We start from the raw sequence: 21,971 nt of genomic DNA, 5'->3' as shown, positions 1-21,971 counted from the left end.
GAAGCAGGGACAAGACGAAGTCGTCGTCGATGTGCCGATAGTGCTAAGTCCGGCTGGCATTAGCCAAAAGCAGTTATAAAGGGTAATCAATGCTTAGCAACTGAAGGGAACCGGGGCTCCGAGAAGCTTGCCGCAAGCGAGATCAAACATCCGCGAACTGCTGGCGGGGAAGCCCGATCATATGAATCGCGTGCGTTCATCGGCATTTTGGCGATGACGTTGGGGACACGCGACTGCGGTTCTCTGTGCAGCAAGGATTTGCATCGGCTAGTGTCGCGGTGAATACCGTATTAGTGCAACCCCCAGGCACCGCGGTACACATGTGGAGACGGAGGGAAAGATGGAAGGGAAAGGACGTGGAAATAGCCTAGGAATGTAGATCTGGAGCTAGTAATGTCAAACAGAGATTCATTAGCACAAGTCAAACAAAGCCACAAGATGTTGGGGGAGGACTGGGGAAGCTCGGAGTGGAGTGTGGATTCACGGGGCCTCGGCACGGCTGACCACTTCACATGCGCTGGTCTCTTCCTATATGAACTTCACGTTCGGGCTCTTTGTTCCTTCACCATAACATTCACCATGTCTCTCAAGAAAGGTATGCTATTTGTATTCTACCTTGTTCTCAACTCCCAACTAACAACTAGCAGATTCCCACCCCTCCTCCGCCGCCTTCGACGTCATCAACCAGACGCTCCAGGCCAATGAGGCTGACCGCAAGGACGCCCTCGACAAGGCCAAGGCCGTCGTCGCCTTCAACATCAAGAACTCTGACGGCAAGGAAGAAGCCTGGTATCTCGACCTAAAGGAGAAGGGCGAGGTTGGTCACGGACTCGCCCCCAAGGGCGGCAAAGCTGATGGTGAGTGAAATACCCTGAGAGCGCGGAACCGCCGCAGCCTTTCCAATTCTCTCAAATACACATATACTGATTTCCTTCGTGTATTTAGTCACCCTCACCCTCTCCGACGCCGACTTCGCCCAGCTCGTCGCCGGCAAGGCCAATGCCCAGCGTCTGTTCATGGGCGGCAAGCTCAAGATCAAGGGCAACATCATGAAGGCTACCAAGATGGAACCTATCCTGAAGAAGGCCCAGGGCGGAGCCAAGCTGTAAAGATTAGATACCCGTTTGTGACAACTTGTATAAGAATCCCCCGATGGGTCGATTTGTCTCTATAATTCCTGCGTCGCTGCCAATATATACGAGTGAACGATCTTTTATTGTATTGCGATGAATGGGCATAGTCTAGAGTAATTCCTCCGTCAAGTCTCTAAATCCCTTACATGACCCTGCCTCGAGACACGACCCTGATCCAAAACCACAAAGTAATCCGCATCCTTCACAGCCTCAATCCGATGCGCAATAGTAATAACAGTCGACAGTCGCAACTCTTCCCTAATAATCTGCTGAATCTCAAGCGAAGTCTCCTGATCAACCGACGCAGTCGCCTCGTCCAGAATGACAATAGCGCTGCGCCGCAGAACAGCCCGCGTGAGAGCGATAAGCTGGCGCTGACCCTGGCTTAGATTCCTGCCTCCACCTTCGATGTATGTATCAAGATGCCAGCCATGCCGGCTACACAGTCGCTGCAGGATCTCTGTACACTGCTCATCAGGGTATTCGCCCGTTGGATCTAGATTCAGCCGGATGCTACCTGGGAACAGGACTGGATCCTGTGCGACGAAGGTAACGCGAGTGCGGAGGGCTTGCGTATTGACATCTGCTATGTTTATACCGTCAACGAGAATGCGACCGGAGTCTGGTCTTATAACGCTGAGGAGAGACATTGCCAGGGTTGATTTGCCGCTTCCTGTGCGGCCTATGACGGCGGTGGTCGAGCCGCCGGGGATGCGAAGGGAGATATTCAGTAGGGAAGGGCTGAGATGGGGAGCGTAGCGGAAAGTTGCATTGTTGAAGACGATATCGCTGCTGTATTTTGGCCATGCTGCTGGGGGGTTTACCGTGCCTGGTGTTTCTTCTTCGATGTGGAGGAGCTCGTCGATGCGTTCGACGGATACGAAGTCCATTTGGAGTTGGCCGTACTGTTTGCATAGGGCGTGTGTTGATTCGACGAAGTTGTTTGCGGCTATTAGTACGAATGCCACTAGTCCCGGTGAAGTATTGGTGTATAGAGCCAGGGCTGTGAGGCAGAAGGTTGAAAATGCGGAGAGGCCTTCGAAGCGGTACATCAGCCAGCTTTGAAGGGACCAGTAGAAATGGTCCATTCCTTGGAACTTGTCGACGACGGACATGATTCGGTCTTGGAAACGTGACTCTGCGTGGAAAGCGCGGACGGTTGTTAGACCGTGGAGTAGCTCGCCGAAGTTGGATATCAGTGGGCTTAGGGATACCATTTCGAGTCTTCGGAGACTCTGTGATGTTGGGAGAAAGCGTAGGAAGACTAGCACGAATGCCATTGTGAGAGCGAGAGAGAATACGAGAAACATCGGGGTTGCGGTTGCGATTACCAGCACGGATGAAACCCAGGTGATAAACTGGAATGCGATCACTTGGAATTGCTCACTGATATTGCCGTCCACAACCCCGATGTCAGAGGTTAGACGGTTCATCAGACGCCCAAGAGGGATTGTATCTAGAGCTGTTAGCTGTGGATTTCGAGCCAAATTGTATAGAACATACCCAAATACCGGAAGGTGGCGTGGCTGACCCGAATAAGAACTTGTCGGAACAACGACTGTCCAGCGCAGTAGACGATGACCAGCATGAGCAACTGCGAAATGAGCAGTGTTGCCGCTTGAAATGAGATAATGCCAAAGAATGCCCATAGCCAAGGACGGACGTCCTCGCGCGGGGACGGCAGTCGGTCCATCGGATTCTTAGGCATGAAGTATGTGTCCACCGTTGACGCCGACACCAACAATGAGCCCTGAGAGGATCTACTGTCCAGATCTGAAGACCTTCCACTGAGCACAGTTGACTGCTCATATGCCTCTCCCCATTCTTTTAGGAACCAGGATTGCGCAACGGCTATCAATCGGTATGTGGCCAAGACGAGGACGAGGGCAAGCCACCATTTGTATTTTCCAGCCTTTATATAGTTCCAATAGACGCGAGCCTTGACACCTCCTTCGGCGCGGTGCTCATCCTCAATGAACTTGTCGGGAACTGCAGTGGTCTCCTCATCCGGTGTGATTTCAGTTTCTGTGTCACTTTCCGTGTCAGTAAACTGCAAGGAGTGTTCGATGCCATCAGCTCGGAGTGCCTCTTTATCATAAACAATGGCATGTCCATCTCGGATGTCCACAATTTGATCTGCAATTTGGCGAACTAACGCAGTACGATGCGTCACAAGAACAATCGTACGGTCTTTCATCAATGACCCTGAGAGACACTTGCGCACTATCAACTCGGCAGTATTGTGATCCAGCGCAGACAGGGGGTCATCCAAAAGCAAAACGCGGGATGCACTGTAAACAGCCCGCGCCAGAGCCACTCTTGCCTTCTGCCCGCCAGAAAGACCGATGCCATTTTCACCGACGAAAGACAGATCTCCATGTTTGAATTGGGCGAGATCAGGAAGCAAGGCACATGCTTCTAAGGCTCTTTTGTAGCGTTGATCATGGTATGGAGCGGAGAACAGTATATTGTCGCGAATGCTCATGCTTTGTAGCCATGGTGTCTGGGCACAGTATCCCACCATTTCATTCGGGATATGTGATGATCCTTTGAGTCTGTCAAGTTCCCCTAGAAGAGCCTGTAGGAAAGCAGTCTTCCCTGCCCCGACCTTTCCGGTGACAACAGTCAATCCCTGAGGAATAGTGATATCGAGGTCAACAAGGACCGGTGAGGCTTTACCAGGCCATGCAAAAGAGCATGACTGCATTGTAATGGGAGAGGTGTCCGACTGCTCAGAGGTCATACTTTCTTTATCCGGCTCTGACATGAAATCCTCAATGCGCCCAAGAGCAATGAACGCATTGATAAGCGACGTGATCAGCCCAGGGATATCTCGCAGGCGAGTTTCAAGCATAGTAAATAGTTGCAAGGCAGGGAAGATGATATCAATCCGCAACTCATGCCCAGCCAAGAAAGTATAAGCGTACAGTGCGACGACCGGGAAAACGCCACTGGCAAAGGCATTGACAAAGCGAATCAAGATGCTCCATAGACTGGTTACGATGCGGATATTCAATTCGTGTTGCCGAGCTTCCATAACCTGCTGAAGCCAATGGTTCTGCCACCCATACCACCGTAGGTGACGGATTGCTTCGACGAACTGGGAGGTTATTTGGAGTCTTGTGTCTGTCGCTGCTCGTCTGACTCGCTCCCATCGTAGCAGGGCCCTAGTAATCAGTGCGTTTACCGCCTGTGCAACTAGAACGGCCAAAATACCCAGGAAGCAAGAAGGACCGAAGAGCGTCCAGACAAGGACTGTGGCTATCACAAGTCCCAGTGGCTTGTCTATCAAGGAGTCGACCTCCCAGAATCTTTGGGCAACTTCATAGACGTCTCCTCGTAACAAGTTGAAGATCTTTCCAAGGGAGGCTGCTTCCTTGGTTTTGTTCTGTTCGTCTTTCTTGGGTGTCTCTTGTGTGATACGTTGCCAAAAGCTTGTGCTTGCTTTAGCTGAACGTGTTTGCGTCCCTTGGGCTAATCTCTCATCACCAGTTCCATTTGCTTCCCCGTTAGATGGCCCTGGCTTGTCTTCAACCATAAGCCCCACAACGTTCTTTCTTGATAGGGCCTTTTCATAGACCATCATGATCATTTCACCGCGTGATCTCTCGTAGCATCGCCGACCATACCACAGAAGTAGTACCTGCGACTGGGCTGCAACTAGTCTCAGCGCAAACGACAAAAGCGCATAGGTCAAAGGCACACGTTTTGGTCGTGTGGGATCATTCATAGCCAGTAGCAGTTGCTGCAACAGTACTGGCGTAGAAAAGTCTGCTATACTGTCAGCGCCGTGTCCAAAAGAAGAGCTCATACTCACTTACCGCATAGCATCTGAATTGTTGAAATGGCAGAGATGATAAAGACATCAATTCCATTTGCCCTCAGCAGTCGACTAACAACAGACCCCCGGAGACGCCGAAACTTCTCATGTAAACGTCGATGCTGAAATTCAAATCCAAGTTGCCAAACATCTTGCTCGTTGAGTTGTCTTTTGCATCCAGTGGAAATAAGCGGTGCCATCCAGGACACAGTCAGAAATTGCCAAAGCTTTAGATTGTCTTCCGGGGTGCGAAATTCGCTTGATGGCTGTTGACCAACAGCACTGATATCTATCGGCTGAAGCTTCGATTCTCGAAATGGCATCAGAAGAATCGTTAGGCAAGCTGCCGCCGCTGCACCGGCAGCAATGTAACGAGCGATGGTCTTGAAGTCTGTGTTAAGACCCGGGTGAGTGGCCAACGAGAGCTCAATTGCAAATTCAAAGATGTAATACACCAAAATTGAGATCGAACATGATCTAGGTTGCTTGATAGCGATCAAAATTGCTGCGGTAGCCTGGACGAGAGTTAGAAGCTGATATTCACCAGGAACATGCTGCGTACCCATGAAACAACAAGGACGAAAGCCGATGGATCAACCTTCGGAGGCACAAAATGAACAGTCTCAGCTAAGAGACCAACAACCGAACAAACAAGGAGGGCAATAGTCCATCTCCGCGGCTGCTTTGGCACATCTAATGGCAGCTCGCGGGTATCACGGAGCTCCGATACAAAAGGAACGGTCCACTTAGGACGCCAGTTTGAAAAGTATGTAAATATATGGCTCAACGCAACAAGCAATACAAAAATTGCCGGGATGCAAGCCAGGTACGGCAAGGCACAAGGTGACAGCCACGCATTATGGGAGTCCTGGATTGGTTAACCCGATAGGCGCCGAAGCAAGGGATTATCAGCTTACCCAGAATTGGTCACACGTTCTGCTTGCCGTGAGGGGGATCTGATTCATGCTTGATCCGAGCATTGGTAGCTCGTACGTTGGCGATGCGGGTGCTAACGTGGGGCGAGGTCAATTTTGCTCCGGTCTCCCACTATGGGCTTGGGGCAATTGTCTTCATTCTTGTAATGCTGGCAGAATAAGAGCGGTTCAGATGTGATCACTGTGATATTGACTGTGGTGCTCCAACTTCAATGGCTGAATGCGACGTGAAATGTCGACCGGTGCGGAAGCTCATCCGCCGCGGGGCCGCCGCGACACCTGGCATTTCTTGGCATGGACACCATGTAGAGCTATGCTTGTTCATACACAACAGAATTGGGGCTTTCTCTTCTCTTAGGAGATGAACACTTTATTTCAATTTAAGTATCTGTGTCAAATGGAGAAATTGGGTATCAAGAACAGATGATTTAATCTGCTACATAGCTCGTTTTAGAACTCTCGTCTTGCTATGCAACAAAACAATAACCCCGTGAATCTCTTCGATCGAAGAACCCCTCACAGCAAACCGCTGTAGCGTGCTAATTGTGTTCTTTTGTAAAGCATTGATGTCGGGGACTAGATGCGCCAAAGCCGGCGAGAGCGAACCCAGAGTAAGGAGAACAATGGAAGAAAACATTCTAGAATACAAAAACTAGGTCAGCCAAGCATAAAACAAGACATCCTATCATAAGTACTTACGTATGGATGATAATCTCTGCACAGACCGATGGGCTCATCAATCTTCGGGTTGAAGCGTCCAAGTATGTCCGGCAATTGGCTAAGCTAGCCTCACATTGCTTCAGCACCATTGGAGGAAGATCGTTCTCTGGCGAGAAATCAATAGCACAAAGAAGGAAAGGCCTTGTGATGATATCTTTGGCGGAGTGGAAGCGGTGGAGCATATTGAGCTGAAGGCCACTGCATCGTGACGGGTCATTCATGTCTGGTTTGATATTTCGCGGCAAAAGTTCAAACCAGTTATTCAGTTGGCGGTCAAGCTCTTGAGAGACACTCAAGATGTTGGATAAGGATTGGAAGTCGTATGAAGGACTGTCACTTGATGCGGGTTGGAGACCGAGGCTGCGTCTCGTCCAGTCACTTCCGTACATTGTGTGGTGGACTCTATTCAGCAGGCGACGAACTGAAAGCTCAGCAAGGAATAGGTGTGTCTCTTCGGCCTCGTGGTTTGCAAAACTTGGGAAGGGGGTCAGATCAATGACATGCTCAATGCCACTTCGTGGTAAATGATGTTCCGCTATGAGATCACTGCCGCATTATTGTCAATATAAGTTACGTCTCTTGAATAGAGTTGAAAACTAACCATTCGGTGTCGAATGCCGCCCAGGATAGTAAAATAATGCTGGACTTGAGCCCGAGGTTATCTGGCGAAGCCTGGCTTCTTTGGTGGTGATAGATTAATCAGTATAGCACATCAACAGAAAGGGGAGGGAAGACATACCGACTATTGAGATATTGGATACTAGTGGAAGCCATATGGATCAATTTCCACGATTGCAGCGGGCGCAAAAGAAACCCGAAATATTTTGAAACAAGTATCAAGCTCTGAGGAAGAGTGATTGTCGGGCAGAATGACAGCAAGTATTCATTCATCAAAATTTGCAGCGCGGGTGAGATATACTCTGCCCCAGGCACCCAGTGAGGACACCTGGACTTTATGGGATCCACCTGTTCAAGGGCCGCAAATCCCAAAGCGAGTACTGCAAGACATAATGCCGAGTCGCAATCAACCTTGAGCCCAGCCCGAACATGGTGGTGATACATATCCATAAATCGTGGCTTATCCAGGATTGGCATCTCAACATGCACGTGTCTGAAGTATGCTTCCACCAGTGGGTAAGAGCTCAATTCATCCAACGCCGGTAACTGACTTTCGGTAATTGTACCTGGGACGAAGGAAAGCTGATATGGGATCTCTCGGTTTGACTCTGCGCGTATGAACAGGTCTGGTGGAAATTCTCCGAATAGTGTCTTCATTTTGTTCATATGCAGCATATACTCTGTTGTTGTTGTGTGCCCAATAGGAATACTCATGGGCGGGATATCATGTTCAGGCGGCATGAAAGAAGGCTGATTGGTACCGATGAGTCGCGAGATGTCAGAGTTCGGCCTTGAAGGGGAGGACACCATTATTGAAGATTGAGAAAAGTCAGTCTGGTCATTTTCAGAGGCCGCCGAAGGAAATGTGAAGTCATTGTTTCTTGCTTCGCCAGTTTGGGGTGTCGCAGGAAGACGAGATTGATTCCACAAGAAATTCTCAATCGCATCAAGACGCCCAAAGAACTCTGATGAGGAGGTTTCTCCTCTTAGCCTGTGAATATTTAGCACTTCTCCTTATTTTTTTTTTGTTTAAGTATACGGACTTCGATGACTCGACTTCATTATAGACGCACTCCACGCCTGAGCCTTCGCATAGGGCACATGAAGGGATCCCGCCATTACAGCGGCGCTTTCTGTTTCTTCTTCAGTATTTAGACATTAAATTAAGCAATGTGGTTTTACCGCTTTCGACAATGGTTGCATGCCAGAGATGCACGCTTACGGCGATCCATGAGCCCAGCAGATAAATGTCAAGTAGGTTGAGGTCCAAGTCGGATGGATCCGCCTGGCTTCCGCTAACGTAATCTCCACTTGATGTACATTGTGTCCCTTAATTTTATTGTTCTCTTTCTTGTACAGAATTTAATATTTGATCTTTTGCTGAGACCGAAGTAGTTCAGTCATTGAATAATATCAGTGACCTGTGGTGTTTGGATCCAAGTGCTCTCGCCTAGAAGGTGAACTTAGACTGAAACTTTTCAGAGAAAATCAGGAACATCCAAGCTTCATGTTGTTCTATATAATAGCAATTTCATCGCATTCTACGTATACCTCTTAAGACTGATTTTCACTGGGCAGAAAGCCTACAAACCCCCTCGGGCGACCATGCTCCGATCTACAGAGGGGGATTGTATAGTCCCCGCATGAATGAAGTCTCTCTGGTCGGCTGCGTGTGCTCCGTCTGATCGGATTCCTTATTTATCTCTCAAAAGTACGCTATTCTGAGAACTTCGGCTCACAGAACCCCGAATACCTTAGGATTGCTGCAAAGTTGAATGTTCCGAGCGAAACATTATTACCCACAGCCGTACCGTACCATTCAGTACTTTCCCTCTATTTAAATAGAGTAAGACTAATTTCAGGTTGTTATATACTATGATCTGACTCTAAACCAAGTATAAAAGCGGCAGCCGGGAATCTCAGATAGGGAGCTCCCCCCCCCCCCACTAGGACAAGTTATATAGAGCTAGCTTCCCCTCATATCTCATTTACGTCTCACCATCACTTCTCATCTTCATCTCTCAAGTCAAACTCACGTCATGCTTACCCAAGCCTCTTCTGCGGAGGATCGAGCCTCATTGACATCACGAGTCATTCCCGTAATGACTTTATCCGAGAGCTCCAATCCTCTTACTCGCCCTCTTGATCCTGTCCCATTCACATCCGCCCAAGAGCGTGCAGCAGCCCGATTTCAGGTGAATGGAAAGGCTGTCATCACAGGCGGGGCTGGCGCTCTCGGCTTAATCTCCGCACAAGCACTCCTCGAGCACGGTTTATCGGCACTATGTCTCATGGATCTCCCAGGAACAATCGACACATCCGACAAGCAAATTCAAGAACTTGTGTCCAAGTTTCCCCACTCCAAAATCAACAAGATCCCTCTAGATGTGACCTCTATGGAATCCATCGAAGCCGCCTTTGAGCAGGCAAACAACTCCATGGACGGAATCGACATTCTCTGTTGTTTCGCCGGAATTCCTGGCTGCCAACCCTCTCTCACAGTGACACCAGCTCAATTCAACAGAGTAATAGATGTGAACCTAAACGGATCATTCTTCTGCGCTCAGGCTGCCGCAAAGCGTATGGAAGCCGCGGGAAAAGGCGGGTGTATTTTGTTCACTGCTTCCATGTCGGCTCACTACACCAATTTCCCACAGCCACAGGCTGCATACAATGCAAGCAAGGCTGGAGTCGCGCATTTGACTCGGAATCTATCTGCCGAGTGGGCGGTGCATGGCATCAGAGTTAACAGTATCAGTCCTGGATATATGGATACTATTCTCAATGCTGGTGATGGACTTGCGGATATTCGAAAGATTTGGGATAGTCGTTGTCCTATGGGTCGGATGGGTGATCCTGAGGAGATCACAGGGGCTGTTGTCCTTCTTTGCAGTCAGCGTGCTGGTCGCTATATCACAGGTGCTGATATCATTATCGATGGCGGAACTTTAACCCTGTGAGACTAGATCTGTCTAAGCCATCAGGAACGGGTAGTTTTCTGGGTCAACCGTGATATCTCATTCATAATATTGCTTGTCGTTCACAAAGAATCCCCAACACAGGCTCTTTTTTATGAATGGGATGAACATCGCTATCTGTTGCAACGGCGATATTCGATTTATTGAGCTCCCTCGCATTCAAAAGAAAACACAATACATTAATGGTGGCAATCTAGCGCTGTGAGAATACATATGTCTAGGCTAGTACTGCCTGACCTGGCCCACATGCTAGTGGCCCCGCAAGAAACGGCTGTGCTGGATGGTAGATTAGATGCATGAAATGTCTTATGTTCCTATTTTCCTTCTTTCTTCTCTCCATTCGCATCCCATCTTGTTAATAATATGCAGGACAAGTCAAATGCTAATTCTAGATACAAGACCGATATCCCTAATGTCTCTCGGCTTCCAGAAAGAACGCCCATTTACCGGCAAGTATAACCACCATCAATCTTAAGATCGGCACCAGTGGTGTAGGTGCTGGCATCACTAGCGAAATACACATAGGCACCCTTCAACTCCTTAGGATGACTCTGCCGTCCCATAGGAATCAAGCTCCTCCAAGTCTCCTGCATTTCAGCCGGGCAAAAGTCACCAAGACCGGTCTCAATATAACCAGGTGAGATAGTATTGACACGAGCAAAGTCCCTCCACTCATTCGCCAAAGATCGCGCCATATGAATGCACCCAGCCTTGGCAACATTATACGAGGTCTGCTCCTGAGGATAATTGGCAATGTGACCAGACATAGAAGCAGTAATGACAAAGCTGCCCTTGCCACGCGCCTTGAAGTGCTGACCAACAGCCTTAGCACAATAAAAGACAGAGTTGAGATCTGCCTGGATGATGTTCTCCCAATCTTCAACAGAGCCATCGAGAACACCAGCGTCAGCGGTGCGACCGGCATTAGCGATGAACGAGTCGATCTTGCCAAAGTCAGCGACGACGTTCGCAACGAAGACTTGTACTTCGTTCCACTTGGCCGTGTCGCATTTGTAGGCTTTGGCTTTGACGCCGTATTCTTCTTCTAGGGCTTTGGCGTTGGCTTCTGCGCCTTCGCGGCGGGAGAAGTATGTAATTGCGATGTCGGCACCCATCTCTGCACAGCCGCGGGCTGCTTCCAGGCCGATTCCTCGTGGGCCGGAGGCACCTGTCACGACAACGACCTTGTCTTTGAGACTAAAGAGGTCCATGAGGGAATTGGCGGCGGGGATTTCGATAGGCATGATGGGTGTGGAGAGAAGAGGATTGGAGGGGGTTTGGAAGGAGTTGAAACTCGAGATGCTTTGCTATTGTCGGAACAGAAGGAATCCCACATACCTTTATATAGCTTTGAATTGCTGAGGGGCAGGGAACCGATCTCGTTCTCTCCTTCATACTTCATCTCCACTCGGCGGAACACTGGCGGCTTCATCCCGCCAGTTATCCACACTGGGTCTCCAGCACTATAACTTTACCAATCAAATACAGGCATTGAATGGGCATCGTCACCTTCACGTTTGACAACAATGATATCCTAACCCCATAATTCCCCACTAGGCTTGGAGTCAAAAGGAAACACGTCTTACGAGAGGAAGACCTCAATAATGAGAGATGTTATCGTTAACAGACAGATCAGAAAATAGCAAAAGCATTAGGCGGGCTAGCAACACCACCAACAACCTAAAAAGAGTTAGCAAAGCCCTACCCCAAAAATGGATGGAGAGATAAACCCACCTTAAGCGGCATACTCGACAAAAAGAAACTATACCGCCCAACCTCCTTACAATGCCTAGACAAATTCTCCAAATCAAACATTTCCCCAATGGGGGTTCCCCAACCGGCAAGAATCCACTCATGCAAATTAAACTCCTTATCAGCATGCGCACCCCGGATAGGCGCTCGCTCAAAACTAGGCGCATCACCTGCAACAGCAGCAAACTGCTTCTCCCACAACCAACGCACCATGCCCTCCGTAGCCTCGACGCCACTGAAATCCGGTGATGGGCGCAATGCCAGTTCCCTCCGCTGGCCATCGTTTAGTCTGTTGTATGCTTCTGTGAAACCGCCGCGGATGAAGAGGATGTCTCCCTTTTGGAAGGTCACGTTGTGGTCTTTTGCTACTTTTTGGAGGCTTTCTAGGGTTATCGCTTCGGATGTGAGGGCTGAGACAGAGATTGAGTGAACAGAGGCCCATTCTGCGTAGTCGAGGAGGATGCCGCGGCCTGTTATGCCGCCATGATCGCAAATAGCTGTGTGAGTTGGGTTGTTAGTGGCAAATTCGGGGTTCTGGTGAGGATATAGTGCATACAGTGAATGCCAATAGTATCCGAATCTTGAATCTCTTCGGCGGTATGTCCATTATAGAATTTTCGCGATTTTTGATTTGCTACAACATCGAATAGTTAGCACTCGCAGCCATACTCATAGGTGTTTCCAAGAATAACAAACCATAATGCCTAAACCCATCCCATTGAGTAGACCCCTGGCTATTAAACGTCAGGATATCATCAAAGATACAACTCGGAGTCCGAAGCACAATCTCCTGCTTGAATGGATCGCGATTAAAGCTAGGATGCGAAGGCATGCTCAGCGGCCAATCGAGTGAGATGCGCACTCCGGTTCGGATCTCTTTCGCTGCTTCAACTACCCGCTCGGGTGTGAGCAGATTCAATGTTCCCAGTTGGTCATCTTTGCCAAAGCGACCCCAGGCATTTCCTCCCGGGCCTTTTGGGTCTAGTGGTAGGGCTTCGAAGGGGATTGGTTTCTCGTCTGTTTTGGACATGGTGTTGGACTTGGGGCGTGTGAAAGTCGAGTTCTAGAAGGCGCAAACAAGGATAGAGAGGTGAGTCTAATCAAACGTGGATTGTCCACGGCTTGTAGTGCCTCGGTGCATCTTGATGCGCCCATCCATACCCCCACATCCCCGGACCTCCGCAGTCGGATAAATATCCGATTGGTGATACTCCGTACAATTAAGCATTTTAGGCTATTCTCGGCGAACTTTTGCGGTATCATATTCAAATTGAATGAGAGAGTAGATACAAAATTCTACAATGTAAAGTATGCAATGGTGGCAGCGTACGTAGCCAGGTTATCGCTAACCTTGGCCAATGCCACACCATCCTTCACAATCATATACTGTGTGCCAACAGTACTGAGTGCGTACACCACCAATCCACTGGTAGAACCCTCGATACTGAAGATCATGCTCTGGCAATTCTCGGGTAAGGGGAATGTGGAGCATGTGGTGCTGTAGTTGTTGAAGAAGCTGTACAGACCGGCTCCGTATACGATGACGCTCTTGCTGTTCAGAACCCGGAGACCGAGAGCGTTGCAGTTTCCACCAAGGCACGAGCCAAAGGTGGGATCTTTGAGAGCTGTGTTGGTAGGGTATGGACTGTTGGCAGCATTGGGGCTTGGTTGGTAGTATCTATATCATTAGCACTGCATCCGATTATATTCAGCCAGACTAGATCGAAATCACTCACGGTGTCTCTGTCTGGATAAATCCAGCCATGATAGAAGTTGCGCCCGAAAACTGATATTGATATAGCGAGTGATGTTCGGAGCCAGTGCCATATCTTGTAACGAGGTTAGTGATGAGATTCAGAGATCGTAGGCTTCATGTAAACCACTTACAGCCAAACATTCTTGCCCTCCACCAACAAACCACGTCCTGTATAAACCGAGATCTGAATGTCATTCCCAGTATCAAGATCGTGGTCAGCAGTCCAGAGCCAGACATTCTCCAGGTAAACACCACTCGCAACACTGGTGATATGCATGGACATATAAGCAGCCTCACAAGCGGCAGAGACACCTGCTGAAGTGGGACATTGGGCTACCTGTTGCTGAGATCCCTTGAAGCCGCCAATTCGAGTGTGTACATCCCACATTCCAGATCCTGACGTGGCAGCCAGGTTCCATTCGACCATCTTAGCGCCTGGCGTTGAGCCTTGGGTGCTGAGAATCATGTCGGACCATTCCACCGAGCCAGATTCCCCGGACTTGCCGACTTGAATCACAGGAACGGGGTTGGTAATGCTTGACCATGTACTGCCGCTGGCCATGATGACGGGGAATGCTTCGCCGACAATCTTAGAGCCAGGGGGAACGTAAAGGGCCTTGGTGATCTTGTAGGTTCCCTGATCGAAAAAGAGAATCTTGCCGGAGGACGCAGCAGAGGTCAGGGCAGATTGAATGGCAGTCGTATCATCAGTCGAGCCATCTCCCTTAGCACCAGAGCTTCTGATGCTAATAAAAGAAGCGACTGGCGACTGGGAGTATTGAGGCTTGGTCTTGGAATAGTACTTAGTCGACCCACTAGCAAGCAAAGCACTAGGGCGTGTTGGTGGAGTAAAAGCGCCCTGGAAATTAGTTGGTCCATTAGGAGTATACTTGTGTCCTTGACCCCAGGCAGTGATGGTCGTTGAGCCTGTAGTTCCAGCGAGAACAGTGCCGCTTGCGCCCTTAACTGCAACAGGGACATTGTTCAGCACGATATTTTCCAGAATGAGACTTCCGGTAGAATTGGTTGAGCTTTGCCAAGCGGTGGTCACGAAGGTTGGGGTGTTTTGGATAGTGCTGTCAATGACAATTACCGAGCCAACTAGTTGGTTTCCAACACCACCATTGCTAATTGAAATGGCAGTGCCGCAGTTGATGATGGTGAGACCTTGGTATGTCCATCCCCAGTCCCAGATCTGGGAAATTGCGGTCACTGCATTTTGGATGATCATGTTCTTCATCGTGAACTGCTGATTTCCAACATTGGCTCCGTAGAGACCACCAGTGGTGGTGACATCGGTCAAGAACCCCCCAGATCCTGATTTAAATTAGACATTTCCAAGAAGAATCGTGTTTGAACATACCATTCTCAATAAAGATACCCTGGTGTTGAGTTCCAGAAGCCGGGCTCATGGCGATTTGAACATTCTGAATACTGGTAGCTTGACCAGTCGGCCAATGAATACCAGTGGCAGCAGTACCAGCAGGGATTGAAGTCAAGTCGAGTTTCAAATTTCGAATCTGTCTGAAGAACACATTTGTCGATGTCCAACCCTGGTTCCCATCGCTTTGGTATTGGTCACCATCAATCAGGCCCAACCCGGTGAAACCTGCAGTTGCTTTTAGAACCGGCATGGCATTCGCATTACCAATAAGCTGGGTAAAATAGTAATCAATAATCGATGTGGAGATTATGTATGTTCCAGAGGGAAAGTAGACAATCGCGGGTGTTGTAGTCGAGGTCTGTCTGCCTGCTGGGCCAAAACGACCACCAGCGCTTATGGCTGCGTTGATGGCAGCAGTATCGTCGGTGACTCCATCACCTACCATGGTTGTTAGTAATCAGTAAAGATGGCTGAGATCATGACCACCGACTGCTCACCCTTGGCTCCATAATCTTTCACATTGCGGAAGACTGTATAGGTAGAAGGGTTTACATTGAAAGCCGCCTTCCCCTGGTGAGCAATGTCTGCTAGCCAGTATGCAGTGTCTGCAGCTGCTGTTTCGGTGAGAACTTCTTGAGCTACATCCACATCCGTCTCCACGGCCGCAGCAGCAGAGGCAATTTCCGTGGGAGCATCGAAGGAAGTATACTGCTCAAAGGGCTGCATAGCTTCACTGATTATATCATCCAATTCAGGGATATCTAGCAGCTGCGCACTGGCACATGCTAGCAAAGAGAGCGAGGCAATCAGCTTAGCACAATACATCTTGGCTCTCGAGCACTAGAAAGTGCAAGTCAGTGAGACAGAATGCGGGCCACTAAGGAGAGAGCGCGGGGGATATCACCGGACACGCCTGGCCCCTTATATATGGCAGTATTTCAGGCTGGCTAAAACAGACTCAATCGGAGACTTGATCCAAGAATGCACCACGCGTGACAAAAAAATGGAGGTGGATCCTCTTCCCTGCAGCACGCTCAGCTGAAGACATCGATGCCTAGGGACGAGGTACCACTCGAGCCAGAGAAATAGATTGCGAGTGACGGTATACAGGGTTCATAATTGGCAGAGCACCACTTTCTGAAGAAGTCCTTCATTTGTCACGCTGTCTACTTGTCTCATGATGCGCAAGTGGAAATGAGTAGTTGAATGAATAGCGCCGATCTTCTCCACAAGAGAGATCGGACCCTGTCTATAGCTGCATGTCAACCAATAGTCAATCAAAGACCACACATCACATTGTGCAGCAGATCAAGCTAAATTGTTAGTTGGGCGGGACATTTCCGAATAGGAATGGAATGTGACTAGTTGCAGGAGTTATTGCAGCCACATTTGAAGAAATGTGACTCAGGGGTCATGTCCCGTGTGACAGACAGGGAATTTGATATTGATTCCATGTATACTTTTACAAGTCTCAGACATAAGTAGAGTGACGCTGACGTTGTAGTGATGTTGCAGACTTTGGCTAAGTAACTCTGATTAACCTAAATGGCTTTTAGGTCAGAAGACCCGTGGACCTGCCATGCAGGAAACAACAAGCCTCTCACCAAGGATTTTATTCATTTCACGTCACACTCAGACTTTGTTTAACCTGGCGCGAATGATGCGACCCTTCAAGGCGTTTTGGGGTTGAGTTCCTTGCTTCGGTTGATATAAATTCCTAATCCCCTCGCGCCAAGACACAATAAGGAGTCTCATGGTCTCAGCAAAGCATCGTTTTGCCAAGAAATTAGTGAATAGAGTGATTCCCATAGTGAAAGAGAAGAAAGATAGCTGCGCTCTTGTCATATACTTTGAAGGTTGATGCTCCTAGAATTGGGGCACTTGCGTAAAGAACACGCACTGTTCGATAGAATTTCGCCACAAACACGTCCTGTTCACTGTATACTCTGAGCGAATCTAATTCCTTTGCTCGTAGATGTCCTAATAGGAGGTGATGCAAGGTCACCAGAGGTTAGTAAAGTGATGTTTGTTCGGGGATATTGTTTGTCATTTTCAATACGGGACACGTATCAGGGTCGGGTAAGGGCCGACAGCAACGCAATACACGTACCTGGCGGTATGCACAGTACGGAGCTTGAGCCAAGACCTTGGCACGTGACCACTGCATTTTTACCGCCTTGCGACTCTCGAAAAAAAAATAACAGAACTCCATCGCGGTGTTTCGATATTCGAGACTTGTGTTAACAAGGTTTCCAACAGAGGTCTTCGCTTTGTCCTCGGATCAGCTTTACCGGATTCGAAAGCTCCCTTGCTGTCAGCTTCTGCGCGACGGCTCGCGAACGTGTCACGGAACCGCGAAGATCACCGTGCAACCGCATTCAAGAATCTCAGAGATAAATTGGGTTTGCACTCTGGAGGATTGTGAACGATCACCTCGAGGGTATTCGGTATCGCGTGTGTTGCGTTGAGTTGGCGCGGTAACCGAAATCATCCCGCCGAGGCAGAAGTGAGCCTACGTGAGGAAAGTTCCCACGGGATTCTATCGCGAATCAACTTGCATTGCGCTCTTTTATCACGATCAGTGTCGACATCAAGGATATTGCAGTCGTGTTCGAACTTCACCCTGTCGGACATCGTCAACGGTGATCAACACATCTTGAAGATGTTGAAACGCAATGCCCAGGGTCCTCACGGGTCCAAAGAAGGCGATGGTGGATTTGGACAGGGCACACCAGATGACAAGCCCTCCAGGGCAACCGCAGCCCAGATGGCGAGCAGAAAGTAAGTGAAACTGCCTTGCCGAGCAAAGGCCACAAGCTGACCGAAGACGTGCTTGAGCTGTGTAGGATCAAAGATGTCCGTAAACGTCGCGCTCCCACGCCAAGCGGAGGCGCATCTGATACAGGTTCATTCAATCCCTTTGCCTCCACTGCTCCAGCTGCCCCGGCAGCCCCGGCTCCTCCATCCGCTGGATTTACATTTGGTCAAAGTCAGAGCTTCCCTGGCGCAAGCTCAACACCAGCGCCTAACCAGGGTGGCATGTTTTCATCGGGGGCGAATGGCTCATCTGGCTTCAGCTTTGGTTCCGGTCCTACCTCTTTCGGATCTCCACCACCGAGCAATCCGTTCTCTGTGAACACATCATTTGGAGGAAACGCTCAGCCGAGCACCAATGGATTCAGTTTCGGAGGGTTCAATGCCGGCGGCCAGACTTCTCAGTCTTTCTCCGGGTTCGGAGCGCAACAGAACACAAGCACACCAACGAAATCTGGGATGTTCGGGCAACAAACTGCCGCTTCCCCGGCCGATGATAGCATGCAAACTTCGCCAGATGCCAAGCCGAAGTCGATGTTCGCATCGCAGCCAGCCGTCGGGGGAACAGCCCCTACCAATCCATTCGCAAATCTATCAGGCCAGGGTGCGTCCAATCTATTCGACCCCAAGACAACCAGCACAGAGCAAACGGCTTCCAAGCCAGCCGAAGCTCCGGCCTTCAAGCCTCTCTTTGGTGCTGCAGCACCGAAGCCATCCGAGGGAGAGAAAGAGAAACCGGCTGTGAATATCTTTGCACCCAAGACAACCACCACAGATGAAACGGCTCCCAAGTCTGCTGAAGCTCCAGCCTTCAAGCCTCTCTTTGGTGCTGCGGCATCGAAACCCTCAGAGGGAGAGAAAGAGAAGTCGACGGCAAGCAATCCATTCGTCAATCTTTCAACTCAGGCTTCAACCAGTACCAACCTGTTTGGCGCGAAGACACCGACAGAGGAAACACCCGCAAAGCCTGCAGAGGCGGCAAAGCCTTTCGGGTCCTTATTCGGGGCAACCACCACCCCCAAACCCTCAGAGTCTACTGGAAACTTATTTGCACTCAAGCCTGCTGGTGACAGGTCGACATCTAGCAATCCATTTGCGAACCTATCAGGCCAGAGTTCATTGGGTAGTCTGTCCTCGCCGAAGGTCACTGGATCTGAGGGTGCTGCAAAGCCTGCGGCAGAGAGCCCATTCAAGTCGATGTTCGGTGCGTCTGCAACGTCAAAGCCTGCAGATGCTGAAAAAGAGAAGACAAGCCAACCGGCATTTGGCAACATGTTTGCACCAAAGCCGGCTGATGTTGCGGCTGCAAAGCCTGCCGAGCAGACACCATTCAAATTTGGTGCGTCTGCGACGCCGAAACCTTCAGAGGGTGAGAAGGAGAAGCCAGCAGCCAGTAGTATATTTGCTCCAAAGTCCACAGAGGCAGAGCAGACTCCTGCGAAGCCTGCAGCGGCCCAGCCGTTCGGGTCCTTGTTCGGGGCGCCTTCCAGCTTGTCGAAGCCTGGGGATGGGCAGACAACTCCAGCCAAGCCTAGCACTCCATTTGCAAACTTGTCTGGACAAACGTCTGCTGGTAATCCATTTGCGCCTAAGCCAGTGTCGACGGAGCAAGACCAGACAGCTGAAACCCCCGAGGCATCTCCATTCAAGTCCCTTTTCGGGTCAAATTCGGTTGCAAAGTCGGCTGCAAAGGAAACGGGGGTAGAGGAGAGGGTCACGGTAAATGGAGAGAAGGCGTTGGACAACACCAGCCCTGTCAAACAGAACGCAAAGCCAGCTCCAGTCGCTCCTTCCTCTTCTTCTTCCAAACAGAGCGCGTCCACGTCTTGTTTACCTCACACTACAACTTCAACCTCTTCCACTTCTTCCCCTCCGTACATTCTTCCACCAGATATCCTTTCTGCGCCACTTGACTTTTCAGACCCAGACCGTCTTTTACCAAGACCTGACGTACCTGTTACCTTTGATCTTCCTGATACCGACGCAACTATGCCTCCTGGAATCAAAGACTCCGAGTGGGACCGCAAGGGTGTCCAAAACCTTGTTTACTGTCGCTACCTGACCCATGCGTTCCAAGCTGAGATCGCGAAGATTGATCCTGAGAAGGACTGCCCCGATGATATCATTATGGTTTACGCTGAAATGCGCCGCAACATCGGTGTTCCCATTGGTTCAAGTGACCTGATCGAGCATGAGATCACCTTTGGCACCGTTCGTCCCAACCCTGACCACCCTGACAATGTTCAAGCTGTTGCTGTCCCTGCCGCCGCCGCTGCCACCGCTGCCACCGCTGCCACCGCTGTCTCACCGGATTCTGCTCCTGTTGCTGCTACCCCTGCTCCCACTGCATCTGTCGCTCCTATTGCTACGCCTCAGCCCGTGAAGGATACCTCCAGCACTGTCGATGCTTTCGCCCGGTCTTTCTCGTCTCCTGCTCCTGTCACAACTTCCTCGTCTGCCACTCCGGCCGTATTTGCCTCCGCTGCCGGGCTTGCCCCAACTCCTGCTACTCCCTCTCTCTTTGCTGCGCCAACCTCGGCTAGCTCTTCCCTTCCTTCTTCAGATTCTCAGAAGACCTCGACTCCCTCGGCCCCCAGCTTCGGTGCTGCGGGCTTCGGCAAAGGGGGCTTCAGGCCCTCTGCCCAGGTCCTTGCCAATTCACAGCAGAGCAAGGGAAAGCCTACAGAGTCCGACTCGGAAGACTCCGACTCGGAAGACGAAGAGACCATTGCGTTCAAGGCCAAATGCGAAGAGCAGCGTAAAATGATCAATATCTTCGTGCCTGGGGAAGGATTCAAGACTGTCCCAGCTAGTCACGGTGCTTCTAAACCTCCGTCTACTTCCGCAGCTCCCGCTACTAGTCTCGCCCCTTCTTCGCTTTTCGGAGCGGCTGCCCAGCCCGCCGCTTCTAGTCTCTTTGGGGTTCCTGCTACCGGTGCAAGCTCCGCTGGCTCCTCGATCTTCGGCGCTGCTCCTCTCAGTGCCACGTCATCCGTTTTTGGCGGGTCCGCTCAGCCAGTTCCTACTACTCAGAATATCTTCGGCGGGCTGAAGGCTACGTCGCCCAAGCGCAAGGCCGACGATAGCGACAGCGAGGATGACTCCCTAGCCAAGAAGTCCAAGCCTTCGCCTCCTTCTGCTTCCACCGGTGGTAGTCTTTTTGGTCGTGTTTCAACCCCAACTCCATCAGGTAATGGACAAAATCTGACATGGCAGCCCGGCACACCTATTCAATTTGGTAATTCGCAGCCTGCAAATGGCCAAAACAGTCAGACTACTGTCCCCGCTCCCGCTGCCACTCCCGCCCCCACTTCTACTCTGTTTGGTGGACCTGCAACGGCCACCCCTTCCGCTGCTTCTCAGCCCGCCACTGCGGCTGCCGATGACGAAGAAGGTGAGCCTGGTGAAATTTTCGACCTTGCCCAGGGCAACGGCGGCGAAGAAGAGGAGACCGTCGTCTTCGAGGAGAAATGCCGGGCTTTCAAGCTCACTACTGGCTGGACCTCCCAGGCCAATGGGCCTGTCCGCCTGCTTAAGCACCCCGTCACCGGGCGTGCTCGCATTGTCGTCCGTGCCGAGCCTAGTGGAAACGTTGTACTGAACACCCTCCTGAAGAAGGAGCTGGTCTACTCAATGACCACCAACAGCGTTCAGTTGATGGTGCCCGTAGAGGGCGGCACTGCCTCTCAGTGGGCTATCCGCGTCAAGCGGGAGAAGCTCAATGAGTTCTTCAACCTTGTACAAGAGATCAAGAACTAGATCTCTTTTTATTTCACTATCATCTTGTCCTCCCGAACGGGAGTGTATGTTTATGTCTCAGCATGGCCCGGGTAATTTTGCGTTCAAATTCGTACTTGTCTACTTCAACAATCAATGTTGTATTTCTACCTCAAGTTCTCCGTTATTCTCCTCGTTTATCTATAGACAGATCAGGTCCCGCTCTTGAATGTCGAGAATGGGCAAGTATGGCTAAGAGCATCAGTTCTCAGGGATAGTATATGGCAAGGTGTAAAAAGGGTCGTAGATGTTGTTAAGCTTGCCCTTCAGTCTCAACCCTGTAA

The 21,971-nt window shown here is 50.2% G+C and overlaps 7 protein-coding genes across 7 annotated transcripts; 3 read left to right on the top strand and 4 right to left on the bottom strand.

Moving 5' to 3' along the window:
- Positions 1-579: 579 nt before the first annotated feature.
- On the top strand, positions 580-1,109 carry N7508_010929 (SCP2 sterol-binding domain-containing protein; the record flags this gene model as incomplete). The annotated part of the gene is made up of 3 exons (XM_058468989.1): positions 580-595; positions 648-857; positions 946-1,109. 3 exons carry the CDS (start codon positions 580-582, stop codon positions 1,107-1,109), a joined length of 390 nt encoding a protein of 129 aa, XP_058316835.1.
- Positions 1,110-1,258: 149 nt separating this feature from the next.
- N7508_010928 (uncharacterized protein) lies at positions 1,259-6,997 on the bottom strand (the record flags this gene model as incomplete). Its single annotated transcript, XM_058468988.1, has 5 exons — positions 1,259-2,589; positions 2,637-4,904; positions 4,955-5,468; positions 6,346-6,526; positions 6,588-6,997. 5 exons carry the CDS (start codon positions 6,995-6,997, stop codon positions 1,259-1,261), a joined length of 4,704 nt encoding a protein of 1,567 aa, XP_058316834.1.
- Positions 6,998-9,265: 2,268 nt separating this feature from the next.
- Positions 9,266-10,186, top strand: N7508_010927 (uncharacterized protein; the record flags this gene model as incomplete). Its single annotated transcript, XM_058468987.1, has 1 exon — positions 9,266-10,186. The coding sequence occupies one exon, from the start codon at positions 9,266-9,268 to the stop codon at positions 10,184-10,186; it is 921 nt and encodes a 306-aa protein (XP_058316833.1).
- Positions 10,187-10,647: 461 nt separating this feature from the next.
- Positions 10,648-11,448, bottom strand: N7508_010926 (SDR family oxidoreductase; the record flags this gene model as incomplete). Its single annotated transcript, XM_058468986.1, has 1 exon — positions 10,648-11,448. The coding sequence occupies one exon, from the start codon at positions 11,446-11,448 to the stop codon at positions 10,648-10,650; it is 801 nt and encodes a 266-aa protein (XP_058316832.1).
- A 388-nt stretch (positions 11,449-11,836) lies between these two features.
- N7508_010925 (uncharacterized protein) lies at positions 11,837-12,986 on the bottom strand (the record flags this gene model as incomplete). Its single annotated transcript, XM_058468985.1, has 4 exons — positions 11,837-11,884; positions 11,939-12,453; positions 12,513-12,590; positions 12,653-12,986. The coding sequence occupies 4 exons, from the start codon at positions 12,984-12,986 to the stop codon at positions 11,837-11,839; spliced, it is 975 nt and encodes a 324-aa protein (XP_058316831.1).
- Positions 12,987-13,252: 266 nt separating this feature from the next.
- On the bottom strand, positions 13,253-15,921 carry N7508_010924 (glycoside hydrolase family 55 protein; the record flags this gene model as incomplete). Its single annotated transcript, XM_058468984.1, has 5 exons — positions 13,253-13,634; positions 13,693-13,785; positions 13,844-15,029; positions 15,076-15,534; positions 15,594-15,921. The coding sequence occupies 5 exons, from the start codon at positions 15,919-15,921 to the stop codon at positions 13,253-13,255; spliced, it is 2,448 nt and encodes an 815-aa protein (XP_058316830.1).
- A 1,837-nt stretch (positions 15,922-17,758) lies between these two features.
- On the top strand, positions 17,759-21,669 carry N7508_010923 (uncharacterized protein; the record flags this gene model as incomplete). The annotated part of the gene is made up of 2 exons (XM_058468983.1): positions 17,759-17,877; positions 17,943-21,669. The coding sequence occupies 2 exons, from the start codon at positions 17,759-17,761 to the stop codon at positions 21,667-21,669; spliced, it is 3,846 nt and encodes a 1,281-aa protein (XP_058316829.1).
- Between the last annotated feature and the right edge of the window lie 302 nt (positions 21,670-21,971).

This window comes from Penicillium antarcticum (assembly GCF_028974205.1).
Source record: "Penicillium antarcticum strain IBT 31339 chromosome Unknown utg000009l_segment0_segment0, whole genome shotgun sequence".
NCBI classification, from domain to species: domain Eukaryota; kingdom Fungi; phylum Ascomycota; class Eurotiomycetes; order Eurotiales; family Aspergillaceae; genus Penicillium; species Penicillium antarcticum.
Note: the sequence above shows the minus strand (reverse complement) of the source record. Positions and strands in the feature narration are given on the sequence as shown.